General features: G+C 36.1%; 1 protein-coding gene across 14 annotated transcripts in view; it reads right to left on the bottom strand.

The window, feature by feature from the left end:
* Fam135a (family with sequence similarity 135 member A) overlaps positions 1-23,895 on the bottom strand; it is a 105,460-nt gene that overhangs the window by 68,751 nt on the left and 12,814 nt on the right. For 9 of the 14 annotated variants that reach the window (XM_074080299.1, XM_074080312.1, XM_074080287.1 and 6 more), the window contains 2 exons: positions 22,051-22,166; positions 1,400-1,479 (listed from right to left, as the gene is read on the bottom strand). In XM_074080299.1, coding sequence (XP_073936400.1) covers positions 1,400-1,479; positions 22,051-22,127 — 157 coding nt within the window. In that variant the 5' untranslated portion in view covers positions 22,128-22,166. Of the gene's footprint in view, positions 1-1,399; positions 1,480-22,050; positions 22,167-23,567; positions 23,660-23,895 lie in introns of those variants that run through there. The other 5 variants (XM_074080329.1, XM_074080339.1, XM_074080295.1 and 2 more) reach the window with 4 other exon arrangements.

A 23,895-nucleotide genomic window follows, 5' to 3' on the forward strand; every position in this document is an offset into this window, starting at 1 on the left:
AAATGCTTGGGACCAATACTGGATTTGGGATTTTCCAGATTGTGGAATATCCACATATACATAATGAGATATCTTGGGAACAACATCCAAGTTTAAATATGAAATCTATTTATGTTTCATGTATACACCACACACACATGCAATCTTGAAGGTAATTTTTATAAAGTATTTTTAGTATACCTCTGTTTCCAATGCAGCCTATCACTGAAGGTTGTGTGGAATTCTCCCTCCCTTCCTCTCTCTCTCTCTCTATTTTTGGTGGTGTTTGGGATACAGTCCAGGACTTCATGCAAGCTAAGAAGTACTCTCACCACCAAGTTACATCTCCAGTGTGGAATTTTCTGCTCTAGGCATCAGATTGCACTCAAGAAGTTTCAGAGTTTTGGATTAGGGATGCTCAACTTGTGTGGTCTATCAAGAAAGCTGAAAAATGCCTACTGAATAGGTCAAGGGCACCAGCTTTAGCTTAAAATCCTTAAATCCTAGTGTCTTTCCTAAGAGTATCAGCAAATAATATGTCTTTTTTTTTTTTTTGTATCTTTCTGGCCTTTTGTTTCCTAGAGTAGCCAATCAAGAAAAAAATTTGGTTAAAACTATGTTCTCAAAATGCTTATTACAGCTATACCTATCTGTAATCTCGCACTGAGGCTGAGTGAAGGAGGACTGAGAGTCCAAGGTCAGCCCAGGCTACATAGTGAGAATACTGTCTCAAAAAACCAGGAAAAAAAAGGGCATATTTTAAAATTTTATCATAAAACACCTTTGTAATTGAAAGTCAAATTATGTGTGTGCATTTACTTTTTTAAACTGCAGCTTACTTAATATAATTGATGTCATTCCTACCTATGTTTGTTTTTATGGAACGTGCATACAGGCATTGAAAGAAACCCAATCCAGCCTGTTTTACTGAGGCCCCAAGTATACTTCTTCCAATGGATATCTTTTAGACTGTTTTTTTTTTGGCAGTACTGGAGTTTGAACACAGGGCATCAAGCTTGCTAGGCAAGTGCTGTACCACTCGAGCCAACACTCCCAGTCATTCTTTGCTGTAGTTATTTTTTAAATAGAAATGCCTGGCGCTGGCACTGGACCATGATTTTCCTACCTATGCCTCCCCATAGCTGGGATTATAGATGTACACCAGCACACCTGGCTTTCTGATTGAGATTGGGGGGGGGGGGTCTCATTTTTTTTGTCTGGGCTGGCCTTGAACCTGGATCCTCCCAATCTTTGCCTCCTGAGTAGTGGGGATCACAGCACAAATAAAGTGCCTGGTATAAGAGATGTCATAATGATGCTCTTTTGTATATTTATAACTGAAAAACATTTGTGAAATTATCATTGCCCATTATGCTACTTTGGATATCTTTTTTTAACTCAGAAACATGCCTTGGCTTACCTGTTGCATGTAACAAACTGGCTTCAACTCTGTGGGGAATTCTTGGGGGAATTTTCATAGATGCACGAATCTGGTAAAAACTAAAGCAAACAAACACGTCACTTTACAGCAGATTTAAAAATGTGCTATGTAACATCTATATGACATCTGCATTTCATATGTGTTAAAATCATAAAGTCAGTTTCCCATAACATATGCTATGGGTGAAAAGAAAACATATTATCAGACCCATATACCAAGCATTAGCATGCCATAAAACCCAATAAGTAAAAAGATGACAGAAACAGAAGTAATATATATAGTATTTTTTACTTTATATGAAAGAATATGATAGCAGCCTCTGAAATTAGAAAGGCATCTAAGAGTTTCATTGTTTAATTGGCTTATTAAGCTTTTTCTTTTAAAAGATAATAATCTCAAACATAATTTTAAAAAATATTAGACTAATTTTAAATGGTTTTTAAAAATTGGTTATGCTGGGCACAGTGGCATATCCCTGTAATCCCAGCATTCAGGAGGCTGAGGTAGGAGAACTGAAAGCTTGAGACCCTGTCTCAAAAATAAATGAATAAATGAAACGAATATAAATAATAAAACTGGATTCATACTATAAGTGAAAAAATAAATAAAGAAAATATTTTACAGGAGCTATTTGTTTATGTACTTTTACTTGCTTATTTGTTCTAAAGGATTTTGAAATATTATATACACATTAAAAAAATCTGTCATTCATTACCAGCTTCCCCCCCCCCCCGGGGGACTAAACTGGGATTTGAACTCAGTGCTTTGCACTTTCAAAGCAGGTGTTCTATTGCTTAAGCCACACTCCGGTCCACTTTGCTGTGGTTATTTTGGAGATGGGGTCTCACAAACTATTTGCCCAGGCTGGTCTCTCACACTGTGATCCTCCCAATGTCAGCATCACTGCACATTTGTGTATATAATGGAGAACACAGAGATCTACACATAAGCGCACGCACACACACATACACAATGATTTCCAAAAATGAAATAATCAGAAATCAAGGATAATTTAAAATGTATACTGAGATGCTGAGTATTTAGTATTTAGTCTTTTTGAATAATTTCCTCAAGTAGTTCAAAGTAACAAACTTGAAAATAATACAAAGAATGAGAGCACAGAGGCAGAATGAAAGAACAGGGAGTAAAAAGGAAAAGGGGCCTGAAAGGGACCACTTCTATAGAGATTGAGGGTTATCTGAGAGTATGATAAGGTCTCATGAGATAACTGACAACAAAAGTCAAATCAGCTGGGACCTGCGAACCAAAGAACAGAAAAGGTCTCAAGGAATCTTCAACTTCCCATGTTGGGAAGTCTGACTAAAGATTAAGTGAATATTGCTATGTTAAATGTAGGTAGATGATATAAAAGCTAATTAAGACTAAGTAAGTGAGTACAGAGGCCAGGCCTTATTCATAAGTATCCACTAACTATCCTAAATATAACAATTTATACACAGTTAACTGCTTAATATATGATTGCTGAATTTGGAGTTTTAAACAAAACACTACAGTTATCTAATGCCATTTTTCAAGGAAATAGAAAATACAATTCTAAAATCCATATGAAACTACAAAAAGAAAATTAAAAAAAAAATCCCACCTAAACCATTACCTGTAACAGAATGGCAATTACCAAAAATAGAACAAGCGTCAGTAAGGATGTTGCACAACGGCAACCTTTGTATACCACTGGTGGGAATGTAAATTATTACAGCCATTTGGAAAACAACAGGCAATTTCTCAAAAAACTAAAACTACCATCTGATCTAGCAATCCTGCTACAGCTGCAAAGGAACTGGAACTCAAGTGCATTCCCATCTTTACTGTAGCATAACTCACAACAGCTAAGATATGGGAGTAACCTAAGTGATGGACGAATGAATAAAGAAAATGAGATATATACAGACTTTACAAGAAGCAAATGCTCTCATTTGCAGTAACATGGATGAAACTGAATGATACTTTGCTAAGCCAGGCACAGAGAGACATACACTGCATGAACTCAGTTATATGAATAATCTAAAAATAATCTAGAAGTAGAGTTGAATGGCAGTTACTAGAAGCCTGGAAGGGCAAGGTATGGAAGAAAGGGAGATGCTGGGTAAAAGATACAATGTTTCACTTAGGAGAAGTAAGTATTAGCAACTTATTTCCCTGTGGTCACAGCACACAGACCACAGTTAAAAATAATGTATTACATTACTTTGAAATTTGTAAAAGGAGAGATTTTAATTGTTCTTACCACAAAAATCATCAGTAGGTGAAGTGATATCTTAATTAGCTTGATTAAATCACTCCACAATGTTTATGTGCATCAAAACGTTACACTATACCCTATAAAATATGCCAATTATTTTTTTTAAATATGAAAAAAGCCCTATCTCTGTCAGAACGCATTAGGAAAACCCTATTAGGTATTTGTGAGGGAGGAGATCCTATCTAAATATTCTCTATCGAGGGTTAACAGTTCCTTGACCATACATACTCTCTCACTCTGTGGACCACAGTCTGTGTTGTGACGATTACTCCTTTTGCTGCAATAAAGCAGCCATAGTAATAGTAAATAAATGGTATATCTCAACTTGGCCCAATTGCAAGCTGTGTTTGTGTATTCTCATAATTAGCACAGAGGTACACTGAGATACTATTTCACTTAGTATTAGATGAAAAGATGTTTGTAAAGAATATGGCCACTATTTGATTTATTTCCTAGTTAGATTTTCTGGTAATAATTATTATTTTAAAATAGAAATTAGTAAGGGGATTTAAAAAACAAAGTAAAGTACTGTTAGAAAAATCTATTCCCAAGTGTGTCCCATGGTCATTGGCTCAGCAGAATGCTATTAGATACTGTTTCAATAAGGTGTTCTATGTTAAAATTAAAAAAATAAGAGAATATAAATTTAAAAAATAAGATGATGTACTGTGGTGGGTTAAGTTATTCAAAACAACTTCTTGCTAAATACTGAAAATTGCAAGATACACTACAAAAAGGTAACTGCAAAGTACATTAGTGAAGATCTCACAAGATGGCATGGAATTTCCAACCCAAATTTAGGGACAGCAAAATCACAGTAAGGTACACAGAACAACAAAACTTTTTTTGTTCTGAAGGCACTTGCTGATCTAGTCAACCAAATTTTAATTTTTGTTTTTGTTTTGTTGTACTGGGATTTGAACTCAGGGTCCCACTCTTGCTATGTAGGTACTCTACCACTTAAACCATGCCTCCAGCCTTTTGCTCTGGTTATTTTTGAAATAGGGCATTGCTTTTTGCCAGGAATCCTAGAACTCGATCCTCCTGTTTATGCTTCCTGAATAGTTGGGATGGTGGGCCTCTGCTAACAGTGTTCAGCCACTGGTTCAGAGGGGGTCTTGTGAACTTTTTACTGGCTTCGAACAGCAATCCTCCCTACCCTCACCTCTTACAGAAGCAAGGATTACAGACATGAACCACTATACCTGGCTTAATTTTGGTTTTAAAACCTGGCTAATATTCCCAAATTATATGGAGAATTTAAAATTTGAGAAGAAAATGTCCAATTAACCAACAATGACCACAAAAAAAGAAAAAATGGTATGATAAACATTTCATAGAAAAATGCAAATGTCTCTTAAATGAAAAAAAATTTTTCAACTTGAGTTAGATAAACAAATGAAGACTATTATAACAGGATATTCTTTTTTACCTATCAGACTGACCGATATCCCAAAGTTTCACAAAATACTCTGTTGGCAAGGCTGTGTGGGCAAACAGGAATTTTCCTGTACTGCTGGTGGGCACCTGTCATCCCATCTATGAGGGGAAGCATAAATAGGAAGATCCCATCCAGGCTGGCCTATCTCAAAAATAACTTAGAGCACAACTCTACAAAGATGTTCCATGCAGTTGTAAGAAGAAATGTGAAGTAGCAATATTCCACAAAGAGGTGACTTCTAAGATATATTTTTAACCAACAAACAGCAAGATACAGAGAGTATGCAAACTATGCAACTATGACAGAGGGTACGACTATGAATTTAAAGAAGAAAATGGAAGAGTATAAAAAGATAAAAAATAAGTGGTTATCTATGGATAGGGGAAGGGATAGGCGTGACAGGGATGAAAACAATATCTATCTCAATATATTGTCCTTAAAAGCTTTGATTTGTAACTATATAATTGTTATATAATTACAAAGCAAATAAAAAAGAAACAGCAATCTCTAAGTTCTAAAACAAATTGAGCTAATATAGTATCTACTTGATTGCAATTCCACAAAGAAATATTCCTAGTGATTTTTAAAATACAGTATTTGACTGCCTAGTCCTCATGGATATCTCTTAGTAATAAAGGAGAACCACAAAGAAATTTATACATTTATCTATGTTATTGTTGGTGGTAATGTTGCTATTATATTGAAACTATTCTTAAATGTATGTGCACACATATATAAATAAAGCAAGTTAAGTGTTGTTTAAGGACCAAGATTTTTGGTGTGTAAAAAAATATAACATAAAAAAGTAAAATTTTTGTAACCTTAAATTAGAGTTGGAAATATCAGTATAAATTCATGATGTATTTTTCTCATAAAAACGTATTTGCTGCCATGCACTGGTGGCTCAGCCTGTAATCCTAGATACTTGGGAGGCAGAGATTAGGAGGCTCACAGTTTGAGGCCATCTTGGGCAAAATTAGTTTGAGATCCTATCTCTAAAATACCCAACACAAAAAAGGGCTGGCACAGTGGTTCAAGCAGTAGAGTCTAGCAAAAGGCTGAGGCCCTGAGTTCAAACCCCAGTACTGCCAAAGAACACCCACAAACAAACAACAACAACAACAAAACATATTTGCTAACTCTGCCAAATGGAAAGGTCTAGAAGTAATGGCCCAATAAAAACATTCCTTTAGCCTATGTATGATGATTCCATACTATTTTCCAGAACAAGGAATCAGCACTCCTTGGTTGAGTCCTGGTCAGGAGCAGTGAACGGGGAACAAGTAGTCAGAACAGAAAATAAGGAAGCTATGATGCATTACTTGTCCAGGGAGAAGTCCACAAAACATTTTGAAATGAAGGGCTTTGTTTGAGCATCAAAAAGAATAATGAAGGGATATTACCATCAAAATATGTTAAAACCCATGAGCTCATACTGGCAGTAAGTAAAATGTGACTGTATTTGAAAGATGCTGAGCACAATGCAATATTTTGAAATAAAGAGAAATAATAAAACATTTATCATGCCCTTTCTGTATAAACTGCATTCAAAGTACCAACTAGTTAATGAGGCAACATACCTCTTTAGAAAATCCCACTTAATAATGCCAAGAAATAGTGTATGCTAATTCAAAAACCATAATGAAACTATTATAGAAGAATAAAGGAATAAGAATATCATCATGTTGTAACCCCATGTAAAATAAAGTCTCTAGGAGAAGACTGTTAATGTATACCATCAATTAAGTGGTAGGGAACTTTATAAGGGGTCTGTTAGGTAGATAACACCTGAACCAATCTTATCACAAAAAATGACAGCCAGACATTATGTCTTCTGATGTAATGAAACAGGATATACACACTGTAGATTGAGGATTCTTCTAAAATACTCTCCTAGAATTTAATTAAAATTATGTTCAATCAACAATTGCAAATTTGAAAAAAACCTAAGAGGCACATAAACAAATGCAACCTGTGAATTTTTGGTGTACATTGATTTATGTAAATGAATTTTATTTAAAGGAATGTGAACAGAAAATGAACTATTTGATATCAAGGAATTATTTTTTAAATTTCTTCAAATACAGTAATGATTTTACAGATAAAAACAAAAGGCCTTTTCTGCCAGAGAAACTAAAAAATAGTTAAGGAGGATTATAGGTGAAATGAGGAAAAAGAAAAAAATTAGGCTATGACCTAGCCTAAGTGTTACCATACTTTGTATGATAAAGGAACAAAAACGGGCCCTCAGGGCCTAAGGCAGAAATGAATACACAGTGTCTTGTGGAATAAATGCAAAAATATTGGCAGAGCTCAAATCATGAAAAAAAGGGAGGCAGGAGACAAAAAGTAGGAAAAAAGTACAAAATAAAAAATTGTGATTACAAATGTAAATAAGCCAGTCATTATATTAAACATAAATGGACTAAATTATCCAGTTAAAATACAACACAGTGTTCTAGATGAGCACAACAAAGGATCTAAAAAATCAAAGGAAAGAGAAAAGCTGAAATTAAGACAATGGGAAAAGATGTATTTCAGAAATATTAATCAATGTAAAAGGTGGTATCATAATAATACTCATCAGACAAACTTGAGTTTAAAGCAAAAAAGCATATTAGGCTATAAACAGGGTCTTTGCATAACCAAAAACAGGTTCAATTCACTAAATAAGTATTTTAAACTGTAGGCATCTGTTCTCAAAATATAATGTGTCTGGTATAAACAGAGTATTATTGGGTTAAAGACTTAAAATCAGCCTTTGAACAGAACACCACAAAATTATTTGTTTTATGTTCCCAATAGTTTTGAATATTTGCACTTGTCATTTTATTGTTTTCTGGTTCTCACACTGATTAGTATTTCCATTCTTCCATGTGCTTGTCTCTGGCTGACTAGCCTCTATACTTTCTTTCAGTAACCATATATTATCTCTCATTGTCTTACAGGGTAAGTACAACATTCTTTAAAACATTATTATATAAAGTACTCACCGCAAGAAAGATTAAAATTTTTTTGCTGTTCATAGAAGTTAAGAAATTTAGCAATCAATTTGTCCTTTTTCATTCTCCTGTTACATGTCTTACAAATAAATGTCCAGAAACAAACTAATTCACTAATCTTTTTAATATGTAAAATGTTTTGAAAAACATTTTACATTTAATTTTGTAAATATATTTACTATTTTGACCAATTTCTGTAACTTAAAAGTTTCAAAGCAAATATTCTACTGTAACTTTCCAAATTTTGAGTTTAAATTTTTTATTCAGAAGGAATAAATAGAATAAATATTTTCTGAAACTCTGTATTTTCTCAGAATATATACCTGACTCACTACATCTTTTCTGCAAAGTTCTGAAGATATTCATTATTGTAGGATCTTACGTAATTTTAACAATAGATTTGGGAGTAGACTGTTTATAAACTAAAATTTCTAAAAACTGGATACTTCCAGACAATTCTTTAATTTCTGATACATAAACGCTGTAACTTACAATGGGATTGGACTTTGAGCACATGATAAAAGCGAAAGCACACAAGGGAGAGGTGAGGATAAGTAAGACATCTAAAAAAATTAGCTAGCATTTGTTGCCCTTAACGCAGAGAAACTAAAGCAGATACTTTAAAAGAAACTGAGGCCAATAGGAGAAGGGGACCAGGAACTAGAGAACAGGTTAGATCAAAAAGAATTAACCTAGAAGGTAACACACACGCACAGGAAATTAATGTGAGTCAACTCCCTATATAGCTATCCTTATCTCAACCAGCAAAAACCCTTGTTCCTTTCTATTATTGCTTATACTCTCTCTACAACAAAATTAGAAATAAGGGCAAAAGTTTCTGCTGGGTATTGAGGGAGTGGGGGGGGAGCGGGAGGGGGCGGAGTGGGTGGTAAGGGAGGGGGTGGGGGCAGGGGGGAGAAATGACCCAAGCCTTGTATGCACATATGAATAATAAAATAAATAAATAAATAAATAATAAACGTTGTAACTTAATGTTAATTTTTAAAATCCACTCTTTAATTTTGTCAAGAAAACAATAAGCCCAGGAGGCTGAGGCAGGAGGACTGTGAATTCAAAGGTGGCCTGGGCTATACAGCGAGCCCTCCCTCAACAAAACAGACAAAAATTTTCAATAATAGCAAAGGTTTATTTTCATTGCTTATTACCTAGTCAAACTTACTGGTTACCACTTGGAGTGTATCTTGATAGATGGAACTCTAAAATCCAGACTCAGAGTTCCTAGGCTGAGTAATACTTAGTAAAATTATCTTTTTTGGGGGGGGTGGGGGCAAGTGTCTAACTTTTTATTTAGCAAATTGTTTAACATTAAAAACTTTATTTTATTATCTTATTGTTGTGCTGGGTGGAGGTACATTGTGGCATTATCAAAGGTTCTTAAAATATATCATACTTGAATTCACCCCCTCTACCATTCTCCTTTATCCCTCCCTTGCCCCCATTCCTGGAATAGTTTCAACATGTATCATTTTTGCATTTACATACATTTATACACAATTTTTGCACTGTATTCACCTTCTATCCCTTTTCCCTGCCACCTCTCCCCATCCTACTGGTACCAACCCCTCCCCCCGTTCTGCTCTCCTGTTCTCTGATTTTGTAGAAGAAAAAGAAAAAACAGCAAAAAATGACATTTTTGTTTGTTTGAGATCAGAGAGTTTTCTTGTGATATTTCCATGTATGTATGTATTTTAACTACAATTGGTTCTTCTCTATTTTTCTTCATTCTACCTTAGTCCCTTTCTTTATGGTGGTTTCAGCCGGTTTAAGATTTCTATATTCATTCTTGTATAGAATAAGTCAGCCATATTCATCTTCTTAGTTTCTTTATACAAATTATTTCATAAGTTACATGTTTAGAGATTCAGAAAATTTTGTATTAGTATGAAAACACAATATTGTACAGGTTATTAATATTTCACATTTCCCGTCTCATTGGGGTTTGTGTTGTATTTAAGTTATGTCATTTAAAACCATAAATCACTGAAGAAACTGAAGAATACAGAAGATGGAAAGATCTTCCATGCTCACACACTGGCAGAATCAACATTGTGAAAATGGCACTATTACCAAAAGCAATCTACATGTTCAGTGTAATCCCTATCAAAATTCCAATGACATTCATCACAGAGATTGAAATATCTACCCTAAAGTTCATTTGGAATCACAAAAGACCACAAATAGCCAAGGTAATATTCAGCAAAAAAGAGCAATGCTGCAGGTATCACAATACCGGCCTTCAAACTATACTACAGAGCTATAGCAATAAAAACAGCATGGTACTGGCACAAAAACAGACATGAATACCAGTGGAACAGAATAGAGGACCTGGATATGAATCCACACAGCTACATCCACCTGACTTTTGACAAAGTCACCAAAAATGTACAGCCTCTTCAACAAATGTCCTGGGAAAACTGGGTATCTGCATGCAGAAAACTGAAACTAGATCCATGTCTTTCACCCTGTACAAGTATCAACTCAAAGTGGATTGAGGACCTTAATATAAGACCTGAAACTTTGAAGCTAGTGCAGGTAAGAGCAGGGAATACACTGGAATTAATAGGCATAGGCAATGACTTCCTAAATAGAACTCCAAGGCTCAGTAACAAAAGATGGACAAATAGGACTACATGAAACTATAAAGCTTCTGCTCAACAAAAGAAATAGTCACCAAATTGAAGACGCAGCCCACAGAATAGGAGAAAATCTTTGCTAACCACACATCTAACAAGGGAATAATCACTAGAATATACAGGGAGCTCAAAAAACTAAACTCCCAAAAAATCAATGACCCAATGAAGAAATGGGCAAATGAACTGAACAGAATTTTCTCAAAGGAAGAAGTCCAAATGACCAAAAAACACATGAAGAAATGCTCACCATCCTTGGCCATAAAGGAAATGCAAATCAAAACCACATTAAGATTCCACCTTACTCCTGTTAGAATGGCTACCATTAAGAACACAAAACAATGACAAATGTGGGGAAAAAAGAACCCTCATACACTGTTGGTAGGAATGTAAATTCCTACCGTATAAATTTACGTATATAAAACTGTATGGCGACTCCTCAAAAATCTACCATATGATCCAGCAATACCACTTCCAGGGATATACCTGAAGGAATGTTCAATCAGGTTGCAATATAGATACCTGCACACCCACATTACTGAGCACTATTCACAATAGCCAAGTTACGGAAACAGCCAAGATGCCCCACTATGACGAATGGATCAAGAAAATGTGGTATCTATACACAATGGAATTTTATGCAGCCATGAAGAAGAATGAAATTTTATCATTCACAGGTAAATGGATAGAACTGGAAAACATCATCTTAAGTGAAGTTAGCCAGGCACAGAAGGCCAAAGACTATGTTTTCTCTCACATGTGGAATATAGATCTAATACATATACAAGCAATCTTATGAAAAACATGTCACACTAAGGAGACGTCACATACAAGAGAGGCAGGGTAAATGAAGGAAGTTAAGATGGTGAGTATGGTTGATGTACTCTCTATACATAGAATTTTTAAACCTGCTGAAATCACCATAAGAAAGGGACTAAGGTAGAAAGGAGAAAAATAGAGGAGATAAACCAATTTGGGTTATAATACACATAAATATGGAAAAATGACAAGGAAACCAATGTACAGCTATCTTAAACAAACAGAAATGTCTTTTATGTTTTTTAATAAAAAATGGAGAACAGAAGGGCAGAAAAGGTCCTATCTGGGGGTTTGGTACCAGTGTGTGTGTGGGGGAGGATGTGGGGGAAAGGATGTAGGAGGGTGAATATAGTGCAAATACTGTGTACACATGTATGTAAATGGGAAAATGACTGCTGAAACTATTCCAGAAGGGATAAAGGTGAATAATGGAGGGAGTGATACATTGTAAGAACTTTTGTAAATGCCACAATGTACCCCCACCCAGCACAACAACAAAAAAGAAAAAAAAAAAAAAACCTCAAAAAGTCATGTCATTTGTTTCGAGTTTCCTGTAGACACTTTTCATAAAAACACACTGTCCTTTAATACTTTGAAAACGTGTTCAGGCTTGAACTGGCAGAGTATTGGGATGGTCTATTACTGCTGGTCCTATAACAGACTTTGAATCTATTATTATCATCCTTTAAAGGATGCATCATCCCCCTTTACCCAGGCCAAAGAATGGCAAAAATAAAATAATTTCAGTTTTGAGAACAAAAAGGAGAACACACATCAGCAGTTGTGATTTTTACAAATGCTGTTTTTTTGGGGGGGTTTTCCCCATACTTCCAAACACCAAATTATAAAAGCTTCTAGGGAAGCACAACTACTAGCCTCTTGAATCCAATATCCTGGTCCTGTCTTTCATCTGTAAAATCCTGACTCAGATGAAATGCAGAATGAAAAGTGAAGTAATGGTTAGGGCTGGCACAACAATGAATATGGATGTTCTAATAATTGATGTGACTTGTCATGAGAAAAGTAATTACTGAGTATAGAAAATGGTTTTTTATTCCTAAAGATGAAAATGGATTGGCTTCTTACATTTTCCTCACTTCTTATATTTCACTAAGACAATTAGACAGTTTTGAAGGCCTTACAGAAAACCTGAGGAGTTTCTTGTGAGTGCCAGTCACTACTACTTTACTTAAACAGAAGTTATGGGTGTGTATGTGTGTTGTGTATGAAGAGAGACAGAGATAGAGATAGAGATGAGAGAGACAGAGAAAGAGAGAGAGAGAGAGAGAGAGAGTGAGTTACAAAGGAGGTGTCTTTTTTTTTCCAGGGTTATTACCAATTCAATAATATAAAAATTCAGGAAGAATTTTCTCACTCTTAGCTGATGGTCTACCTAATCAATATTCTATATACTTTCCATGAGTTTAGTAATCTCAGAATCATAAACAGAAGGGATTTAGCACAATTTTGTTAAAAACTATGTTGTATGGAAGCTGTTTCCTTGAGTTCCACAGGGCTTTTCTGAAAGGTTTAAGTGTCATGTTTTTGTGATGTTAGTAAAGTTTAAGAATACGATTTCTAAATCCATATCCTGTTCTTCTCTATTTCTAAATTATAACATGCTCTTCACTTTGTAATAGCACATCTTATGATATGGAAATTGTGCTAACATATGACTAAGAAAAGCAGTAACAGCTACCAGTACTTAATTTAACTACTTTAACCCAATTATTAAATAAAACAAAAAAGAAGTATTACTTTTAACTTCTATCCCTGCCAGTATTTCCTCATGACTTACTTTATTGTTAGCAGTATGCTAGGTTATCGACTGTCGCAAACATCTGGAAACCAATCAAACTATGCCTAACATTTCACTTGCTTTAGTAAAGAATATTAAAACAATGCTCTGTTAAAGTTCCCAAACCTTCTCAATATTTGGAAATACCTCACCCAGTCTGCTTGCTTCCTTCCACAATGAATTAAACTAAGCCTACTCTAGAACCCATTTACTAATATTCTAAAGTTGTGTTACTTAAAATACTGAGGAATATAAACCAGTGCAGCTCTGGGAAATGCAACAGTTTGCAGTGAAAGAAACTGAATGAACTATCTCAAAATACTGTTTCAGCTAACTTTTTTTTCATAACGACACTGTCTCAATGAAGAGAGCCGTGTATCAATTTACATTTTGACAAGAGTGCCTCATTCTTCTTGAGCCAGTAGCAACCATTTGCAGAACTACTATGAATAGTAATGACCTAAAGAATTTTACAAAAGATATCCTAATAATTTTGTGATGACCTACAAAAAGAGGAAAAATTTCCCCCAGTTTAACAACTAACTGAAATTACTATACTTCAATTTCATCCCTCTTACTTAACCTTTTATGCCAATGAGAACAAATGCCAAAGGGCAATTTTTCCTCCAATGCCCTCTCCACAAGTACATTTTGAGTAGTCATTTGGGAAGTTTACTATCTTATAATCACATTACACTTCTAACACAATAAAAGTCTTAACATAATATGTATCACCGATTTAAGTAAGACTTAATATCCACATTTCACTGAGTAACAATGCTTTAGAATTTTTATTTTTAAAGACTTTATAGACAGACTACAGGAGGAATTCCAAGATGGTGGCTAGAGGGAGGAAGCAGAAAGCGTCTCCCATAGTGAAATCTTGGAGAGATGCTGGAGACACACCTTGCAGGCAAAACCACTGAGAAGAGGCAAAACTTTGACCCCTCCACACCTCCAGCTGGCACAGAGAATCTCCACTTCACATTAAACGGAAAAACCAGGAGGGCCCCAGGGCCGCCAGTCGCCTGTGCCCAGATGGCTTGGGAAGACACGAGCAAGGTGAGCTTCGCGGTACCGCGGTTCTCCCACAGACAACCCTGGGCCAGAGCAGCATAGCCCGCTGGACAGACCAACCTCCACCCGGGGAAAAAAGAGAAACTGAGTAATAGGCAATAAGAACAATAAAGACACGTTGCAAAGAAGGTGGGGCGCACTGACGCCTAAGAGAGGGGGAGGGAAATCCTTCCCGGAACTGTAAACAAACAAGCTGGGCCTGGCCAGAGAGACTCCAGCTGGAGCAGGGTGCGCCCCAGCAACCAGGAGCGGGAAAGCATGTGAGAATGGCAGAGGGAGGAAAACTCCACAGGAGAGGGGGAAGACCCACCTCCCACGTGAGCTATAAACAAACACACCAGCCAGCAGGAGCAACAGCACACGCCCAGCAATCAGGAGCGGGTTTGTGGGAAAGCTTGTAAAAGCCGTGGTAGAAGCAAAACTCCACAGGAGCGGGGGAAGATCCATTTCCCACGTGAACTGTAAACAAACACACAGGCCAGAGAAAGCAGGTGCAGTGTCACCTCCCACAGTATGCTTGGAAAGGGGAAAGCTTGTAGCAGTGGCTTGAACCCAGGAGAACACTGAGTAAACAAAGCCAGCGGGCCAGGTGAGTGTTAAGCTCACCCCTGAGATCTGCATAAATAACGCCTCCAGCAACAGCAGGCTGACAGCAGCAGGCAGGCAAGCCACAGCCACAGATAGCCATTCACAGACCTGTCTCCAGACTCTTAGAAGTTAGAAAATACTTAATTGCACACAGTACAGGGACAGTAACAACACCAAGGGCAATGATGGGAAGACAGAAAAAAACAGGGAAACCAGTTTCCCCACAGCAAAAAATTATTACAGGAACCAGAGGGAAATGAAGAAAACAGATACTCAGATCCAGACTCCAACAAAATGAAGATAAACTATGCCAAAGAACCCAATGAAGCCCACAAGAATAATTTAAAAGAACACATACTACAGGTACTAGAATTTTATAGAGATGATACTGGATATGGACAAACAAAACGTACAGGAGACACTCAAGAAATTCCAAGACTACAAAAATAGAGAGTTTGAAAAAGCAGAAGAAGAAATAAAGGAAACCTTAGAAGCACTGTATAAACACCAAAGTGAAACAGAGAACACAATGAATAAAGAGATAAATGAACTCAGGATAAAAACAGACAACATTAAAGAGGAAACCACCCAGGATATGGAAAACCTCAGAAAAAAGAACAAAACAGAACTGCAAAACAAAACAGAAGGCCAATCAAGCAGAATAGAACAAACAGAAGACAGAACTTGAAGATGAAATAGTAATTAAAGGAAAAAACCGAAGAACTATTAATTAAAGAACTCAAGACCTGTGAAAAGAAAATGTAAGAACTCACCGACTCCATCAAAAGACCAAACTTGAGAATCATGGGCATCGAAGAGGTGTAAGCAAAGGGAATGCATAATATATTCAACAAAATAATAACGGAAAATTTCCCAAATCTAGAGAAAGATAGTCCCATACAGATGCAAGAGACCTCCAGGACACCAAACAGACCAGATCAAAATAAAACTACCCCACGACATATCATCATTAAAACAACAAGTTCAGAAACTAGGGAGAGAATATTGAAGGCTGTAAGAGACAAGAAACAAATAACATACAAAGGTAAACCCACCAAAATCACAGCAGACTTCTCAACAGAAACATTAAAAGCAAGAACAGCATGGGGTGAGATCCTTCCAGGCACTGAATGAAAATAACTTCAACCCCAGGATATTCTATCCAGCAAAACTATCATTCCAAATAGATGGAGCAATAAAAGTCTCCCATGATAAGCAGAAACTAAAACAATATGTGACCACAAAGCCACCACTACAAAAGATTCTTCAAGGGATTCTGCACACAGAAAGTGAAACCCAACTTAACCATGAAAAGACAGGCAGCACCAAACCACAGGAAAAGAAAAAGCAAGAAAGTAGAGAGTAACCTCAACTTAGGTACACACAATCCAACCTTCAAACAACTAAGACAACTAAATGGCAGGAATCACCACATACCTATCAGTACTAACACTTAATGTTAACGGACTTAATTCACCCATCAAAAGGCACCGCTTGACGAAATGGATTAAAAAGGAAGATCCAACAATGTGTTCCTTACAGGAGACCCATCTCACCGACAGAAATAAGCATAGGCTTAGGATGAAAGGCTGGAAGAAGATTTACCAAGCTAATGGCCCCCGAAAACAGGCAGGAGTAGCAATACTTATCTCTGACAAAGTAGACTTCAAACCTACATTGATCAAATGAGATAAAGAAGGACATTCCATACTAATAAAAGGGGAAATAGACCAAAAGGAAATAATAATTATCAACCTGTATGCACCGAATGTCAACGCACCCAATTTCATCAAACATACCCTGAAAGACCTAAAAGCATGTATTAATGCCAACACAGTGGTTGTGGGAGATTTTAACACCCCATTATCATTAATAGATAGGTCATCCAAACAAAAAATCAATAAAGAAATCCAAGATCTAAAATATACAGTAGATCAAATGGACCTACTTGATGTCTACAGAACATTTCATCCAACTTCTACACAATATACATTCTTCTCAGCAGCCCATGGAACCTTCTCCAAAATAGATCATATCCTAGGGCACAAAGCAAGCCTCAGCAAATATAAGAAAACAGAAATTATACCGTGCATTCTATCTGATCACAATGCAGTAAAACTAGAACTCAACGACAAAAGTAAAGACAAAAAACATGCAAACAACTGGAAACTAAATAACTCATTACTTATTGAACAATGGATCACTGATGAAATAAAAGAGGAAATTAAAAAGTTCCTGGAAGTCAATGAAAATGAAAACACAACCTACTGGAACCTATGGAACACAGCAAAGGCAGTCCGGAGAGGAAAGCTTATAGCCATGAGTGCATATATTAAAAAGACTGAAAAATTCCAAATCAATGACCTAATGGTTCATCTCAAACTCCTAGAAAAACAAGAACAAGCAAATCCCAAAACAAATAGAAGGAGAGAAATAATAAAAATAAGAGCTGAAATCAACGAAACAGAATCCAAAAAAACCATACAAAGAATTAATGAAACAAAAAGTTGGTTCTTTGAAAAAATAAACAAGATCGATAGACCCCTGGCAAACCTGACTAAAATGAGGAGAGAAAAAACCCAAATTAGTAGAATCAGGAATGCAAAAGGGGAAATAACAACAAACACCATGGAAGTCCAGGAAATCATCAGACTACTTCGAGAACCTATATTCAAATAAAGTTGAAAATCTTAAAGAAATGGACAGATTTCTAGATACATATGATCATCCAAAACTGAACCAAGGGGAAATTAATCACCTGAATAGATCTGTAACACAAGTGAAATTGAAGAAGCAATCAAGAGTCTCCCCAAAAAGAAAAGTCCAGGACCTGATGGATTCTCTGCTGAATTCTATCAGACCTTTAAAGAAGAACTGATACCAGCCCTCCTTAAAGTGTTCCATGAAATAGAAAGGGAAGGAAAACTGCCTAACACATTTTATGAAGCCAGTATTATACTTATCCCAAAACCAGGCAAAGACATCTCCAAAAAAGGAGAACTATAGGCCAATCTCCTTAATGAACATTGATCCAAAAATCCTCAACAAAATAATGGCAAACCGAATTCAACAACACATCAAAAAGATTATTCACCATGACCAAGTAGGCTTCATCCCAGGAATGCAGGGGTGGTTCAACAAACGAAAATCAATAAACGTAATAAACCACATTAACAGAAGCAAAGACAAAAACCACTTGATCATCTCAATAGATGCAGAAAAAGCCTTTGATGAGATCCAACACCATTTCATGATAAAAGCTCTAAGAAAACTAGGAATAGAAGGAAAGTACCTCAACATTATAAAAGCTATGTATGACAAACCTACAGCCAGCATTATACTCAATGGAGAAAAACTGAAACCGTTCCCTATAAAATCAGGAACCAGACAAGGATGCCCACTATCTCCACTCCTATTCAACATAGTACTAGAATTCCTAGCCAGAGCTAGGCAATTCTTCTAGGCAAGAAGAAGGAATAAAAGGAATACAAATAGGTAAAGAAACTGTCAAAATATCCCTATTTGCAGATGACATGATCCTATACCTTAAAGACCCAAAAAACTCTACTCAGAAGCTTCTAGACATCATCAATAGCTATAGCAAGGTAGCAGGATATAAAATCAACATAGAAAAATCATTAGCATTTCTATACACTAACAATGAGCAAACTGAAAAAGAACGTATGAAAACAATTCCATTTACAATAGCCTCAAAAAAAAATCAAGTACCTAGGTGTAAACCTAACAAAAGATGTGAAAGACCTCTACAAGGAAAACTATACACTTCTGAAGAAAGAGATTGAGGAAGACTATAGAAAGTGGAGAGATCTCCCATGCTCATGGATTGGTAGAATCAACATAGTAAAAATGTTGATACTCCCAAAAGTAATCTACATGTTTAATGCAATTCCCATCAAAATTCCAATGACATTCATTAAAGAGATTGGAAAATCTACCGTCAATTTTATATGGAAACAGAAGAGGCCACGAATAGCCAAGGCAATACTCAGTCAAAAGAACAATGCTGGAGGTATCACGATACCTGACTTCAAACTATATTACAAAGCACTAACAATAAAAACAGCATGGTACTGGCACAAAAACAGACATGAAGACCAGTGGAACAGAATAGAGGACCCAGATATGAAGCCACACAACTATAACCAACTTGTCTTTGACAAAGGAGCTAAAAATATACAACGTAGAAATAGCAGCCTCTTCAACAAAAACTGCTGGGAAAACTGGTTAGCAGTCTGCAAAAACCTGAAACTAGATCCATGTATATCACCCTATACCAAGATTAACTCAAAATGGATCAAGGATCTTAATATCACACCACAAACTATAAAGTTGGTAGAGGAAAGAGAAGGAAATACTGTGGAACTAATAAGTATAGGCAAGAACTTTCTCAATGGAACCCTAGCAGCTCAGCAACTAAGAGATAGCATAGATAAATGGGACTTCATAAAACTAAAAAGCTTCTGCTCAACAAAAGAAATGGTCTCTAAACTGAAGAGAACACCCACAGAGTGGGGGAAAATATTTGCCAGCTACACATCAGACAAAATACTGATAACCAGAATATATAGGGAACTTAGAAAACTAAATTCTCCCAAAACTAATGAACCAATAAAGAAATGGGCAAGTGAACTAAACAGAACTTTCTCAAAAGAAGAAATTCAAATGGCCAAAAAACACATGAAAAAATGCTCACCATCTCTAGCAATAAAGGAAGTGCAAATTAAAACCACACTAAGATTCCACCTCACCCCTGTTAGAATAGCCATCATTAGCAACACCAACAACAACAGGTGTTGGCGAGGATGTGGGGAAAAAGGAACCCTCTTACACTGTTGGTGGGAATGTAAACTAGTACAACCACTCTGGAAAAAAATTTGGAGGCTACTTAAAAAGCTAAACATTGACTTACCATTTGATCCAGCAATACCACTCTTGGGGATATACCCAAAAGACTGTGACACAGGTTATTCCAGAGGCACTTGCACACCCATGTTTATTGCAGCACTATTCACAAGAGCCAAGTTATGGAAACAGCCAAGATGCCCCACCACTGAAGAATGGATCAAGAAAATGTGGTATCTATACACAATGGAATTTTATGCAGCCATGAAGAAGAACGAAATGTTACCATTCGCTGGTAAATGGATGGAATTGGAGAACATCATTCTGAGTGAGGTTAGCCTGGCCCTAAAGACCAAAAATCCTATGTTCTCCCTCATATGTGGACATTGGATCAAGGGCAAACACAAGAAGGGGATTGGACTTTGAGCACATGATAAAGGTGAGAGCACACTAGGGAGGTGTGAGGATAGGTAAGACATCTAAACAATTAGGTAGCATTTGTTGCCCTTAACGCAGAGAAACTAAAGCAGATACCTTAAAAGCAACAGAGGGCAATAGGAGAAGGGGACCAGGAAATAGAAAAAAGGTTTGATCAAAAAGATTTAACCTAGAAGGTAACACACACGCACAGAAAACTAATGTGAGTCAACTCCCTGTATAGCTATCCTTATCTCAACCAGCATAAACCCTTGGTCCTTCCTATTATTGCTTATACTCTCTCTTCAACAAAATTAGAGATAAGGCAAAATAGTTTCTGCCGGGTATTGAGGGGGTGGGGGGGAGAGGGAGGGGGCAGAGTGGGTGGTAAGGGAGGGGGTGGGGGTAGGGGGGAGAAATGACCCAAGCGTTGTATGTACATATGAATAAACAATAAAAAAAAAGCCAAGTATCTGTAGGTTTTCATTTTTGTGTGGAATCCAAACCTAAAATGATGATGATGATAACAGTAACCATGGAACTTGAGTGTAAAAGGGGGACTGTCTGGAAGAAGGGGGTGAGTCTCATGGGGGAAGGAGGAAAGGGAAGTGAAAAGATCAAAGCACATGCGCACACAAACACACACACATGCGCGTATGTATGTATGAAGATAGCATAATGAAACCCACCAAACACTGTTTGAAGAAGGGGAGGTAGAGGGAGGATTTTTCAGGTAGAGGGGGTAAACTTGTACAAAGTATACAGTACACATCTACAGAATCATCACAATGAAACCCTTCCTGTACTATTAATGTATAGTAATAAAAAGAGTGAAAACAAACAGCAGATCTCTCTTATTGCACTCCTGTTAGACAGAACCCACTACCACTCACTACAGACCATATTCATATATGGAGTAACTGCAAATGTCCTAAATTTTTTCCTGTATTTCTGTTTCTTCTATGCATCCATCACTCTAACATACCAAAGTCTTCATCATGTTAATAAGAGCTGGTTGTAAAAATAGTGATAATTTTGTTCTTACTTGGAAATGACTGGTGGCTACCCAAATCCCCAGTGTCAACTCTTCTCCAGACATTGGAAGTTCACAAGCATAAACTTGTCTTTCTTTATTACCTTTCTTTTATAATTCTCCTAGAAAACACCCAGTTTCCTAAATATTCTATCTACAAGACTTGGTTCCACTACTCTCTTGATTCATGCTGCTTTCTCCTACTACCCAAGTCTTATGCATACTTTGATCCTAATTCCTCCATAATGACTTTCCTAACAGACTAACCCAGAAAGATTCCCTCTGCTCCAATTCCTAGAGCCCTCCTTATATATACTTATTGAAGATTCATCATACATGCTTTGTACTTCTACTTAGCTATTTTGTGTGTACAACTTATTTTCTCCATGATATGCTAAGCATTTGAGAGCAAAAATGAGACTGCACGCTTTCATTGTAGTCCTCCTAATGTTCAGTACAAATTATTTGCACACGTTAAATATACTCAGAATTTTTACTAAATGCATGTGAATAATTCCCAATTATCTACTTAACAAATAAAATTTCTCAGAAAAAAATCACTTGACTAAAGCTCATTGTTTTCCTTATATATGCTGGAACAAAAGTATGTAATTAAATTTAAATTAAAACTGTGTATCTTATCTTAAGCAAAATATATCATTTTTACATTAAAATACATACCCTCTCTGGAATAAATCCACATTGTAGAATTTGTTTAGCTCTACAGAGAATTCTACCATTGCTTGAACTTCAGTCATTTTTAATTTATACCCACAGGACAAATCTGGTAACAGCACCTAGTTAAAGAAAGGGGAAAAAAAATCATAAAAAGCACAACAAAAATGCCAACTTATAAAAATACAACTACTTAAATGTGTTTCAGAGTATGACACATAGGCAGAAAATAAAAATTAAGCAGGGCTGGTGGAATGGCTCAAGTGGTAGAGCTTGCTGCATAGCAAGCACAACACCCTGAGTTCAAACCCCAGTGCCACCAAAAAAAAAAATTAATTAGTTGCTGTGCCTGACTTAGCCTAAACCAACCAATTAGCACCAGAATCTGTCCTTACTAAACAGCACTACTCTCTATTCTCTTCTAGTTCTACCCTGCACATAACAGTAACTCCAGTAATGAGAATTAACATTCTTTAATCCTCCTTGAAATACATGAAATAATTTTTCTGTGATGACTAGCACTTTTGAATTTAACTTTTTTCCTTCATTATAAAAGCCTACTCATTTTCAAAGAGGTTATAAAAGGAAACAGACTAGTGACAAACAAAATATTAATTCCATCCGCTGAAATAGTTTGTTGTATGTTCTTCACATGTGTATTAGTATAATTTTTGTAAAAGTTGGATCAATCACATATAATTTTATAACCTGCTTATTTCACCTATCTTCTGATGAATATTTAAGTCAATCAATACAGGTATAATTGTTAATTGTGACCACTCTACTGTAAGCATGTTATAAGTTAAACAATAACCTGGTGTTGGGTATTTCAGTAGCACCCATCTTTTCACTATTTCAGGAAAAAAACCTAACAATCATTAATAGCACATATTTTATTTTATTCTTTTGGTGGTACTGGGGTTTGAACTCAGGGCCTCATCCTTCCTAGGCAGGTTCTCTGCCACTTGAGCCACTCCACCAGCCCAATAGCACATATTTTAAAAAGCAATTTAGAGTAAAAAATGTTGGTAAACAATTCTCCACTATTCTTTGGCATTTCTACATGCAGAGACACTGCAGCCTTGGTTCCAGACTATCTTTAAAAGGTCGTTTGTATAGCATATAGTTTTAAAAGTCAGAGATAGTGTCTTGCAGCAGAATAAAAGCAAATCTGTGTCCTCTTCTATGTAATAAAGTCTCCCTCCAATGCAGAAATCAGGTGGGCTTATTGTCCATTATAAAGATCAAAGTTCCCTTGGCTCAGGGTGTTCTCATATACTATAACCTACTAATACATAGGTGTCACATGGTACTCTAGTTACTGCCATGAGCATAAGCCATCTTTGTCTTTGATCCAGAAGCCTCATGTTCTGCCAATATTAGGACACTGTAAGAGACTAATTTGTTAATTTGCAAGTGAGGTAAAATCTCAGACCTTTCAGTTCTTGAAATAGTTCTTCACTGAAATTTAGCAAATATTCCAATCGAGGAATAAAGTACAAAAGAAATGCTTATATTCTTACCTCTGCTGATCAAAACTTCATTTTAACATTGTTAAATAATCAATCTTGTACTTCTAGTTACTGATACTTGTTAAAAATACACTGTTCCCCCTATAACAAAAAAGCAATGTCTCAAAAAGACTATCTAAGGGAAACCTATGGTTTACTACTTAATATTCTCAATTTATATAGAATATCCCCCATAAAGATTAGAAATAAATTACAATTTCACTAATATCGACATTAACTATTATATTTCTATTAAAGGATTCACTTATGTATAATTAAAAGTACAATAACAGAGTACTTTCTTAGTTCAGTGGTTCAGAAACAATCCTCATGAATACCC

The sequence above is a fragment of the Castor canadensis genome, chromosome 1 (genome assembly GCF_047511655.1).
Source record: "Castor canadensis chromosome 1, mCasCan1.hap1v2, whole genome shotgun sequence".
Taxonomy (NCBI): Eukaryota; Metazoa; Chordata; class Mammalia; order Rodentia; family Castoridae; genus Castor; species Castor canadensis.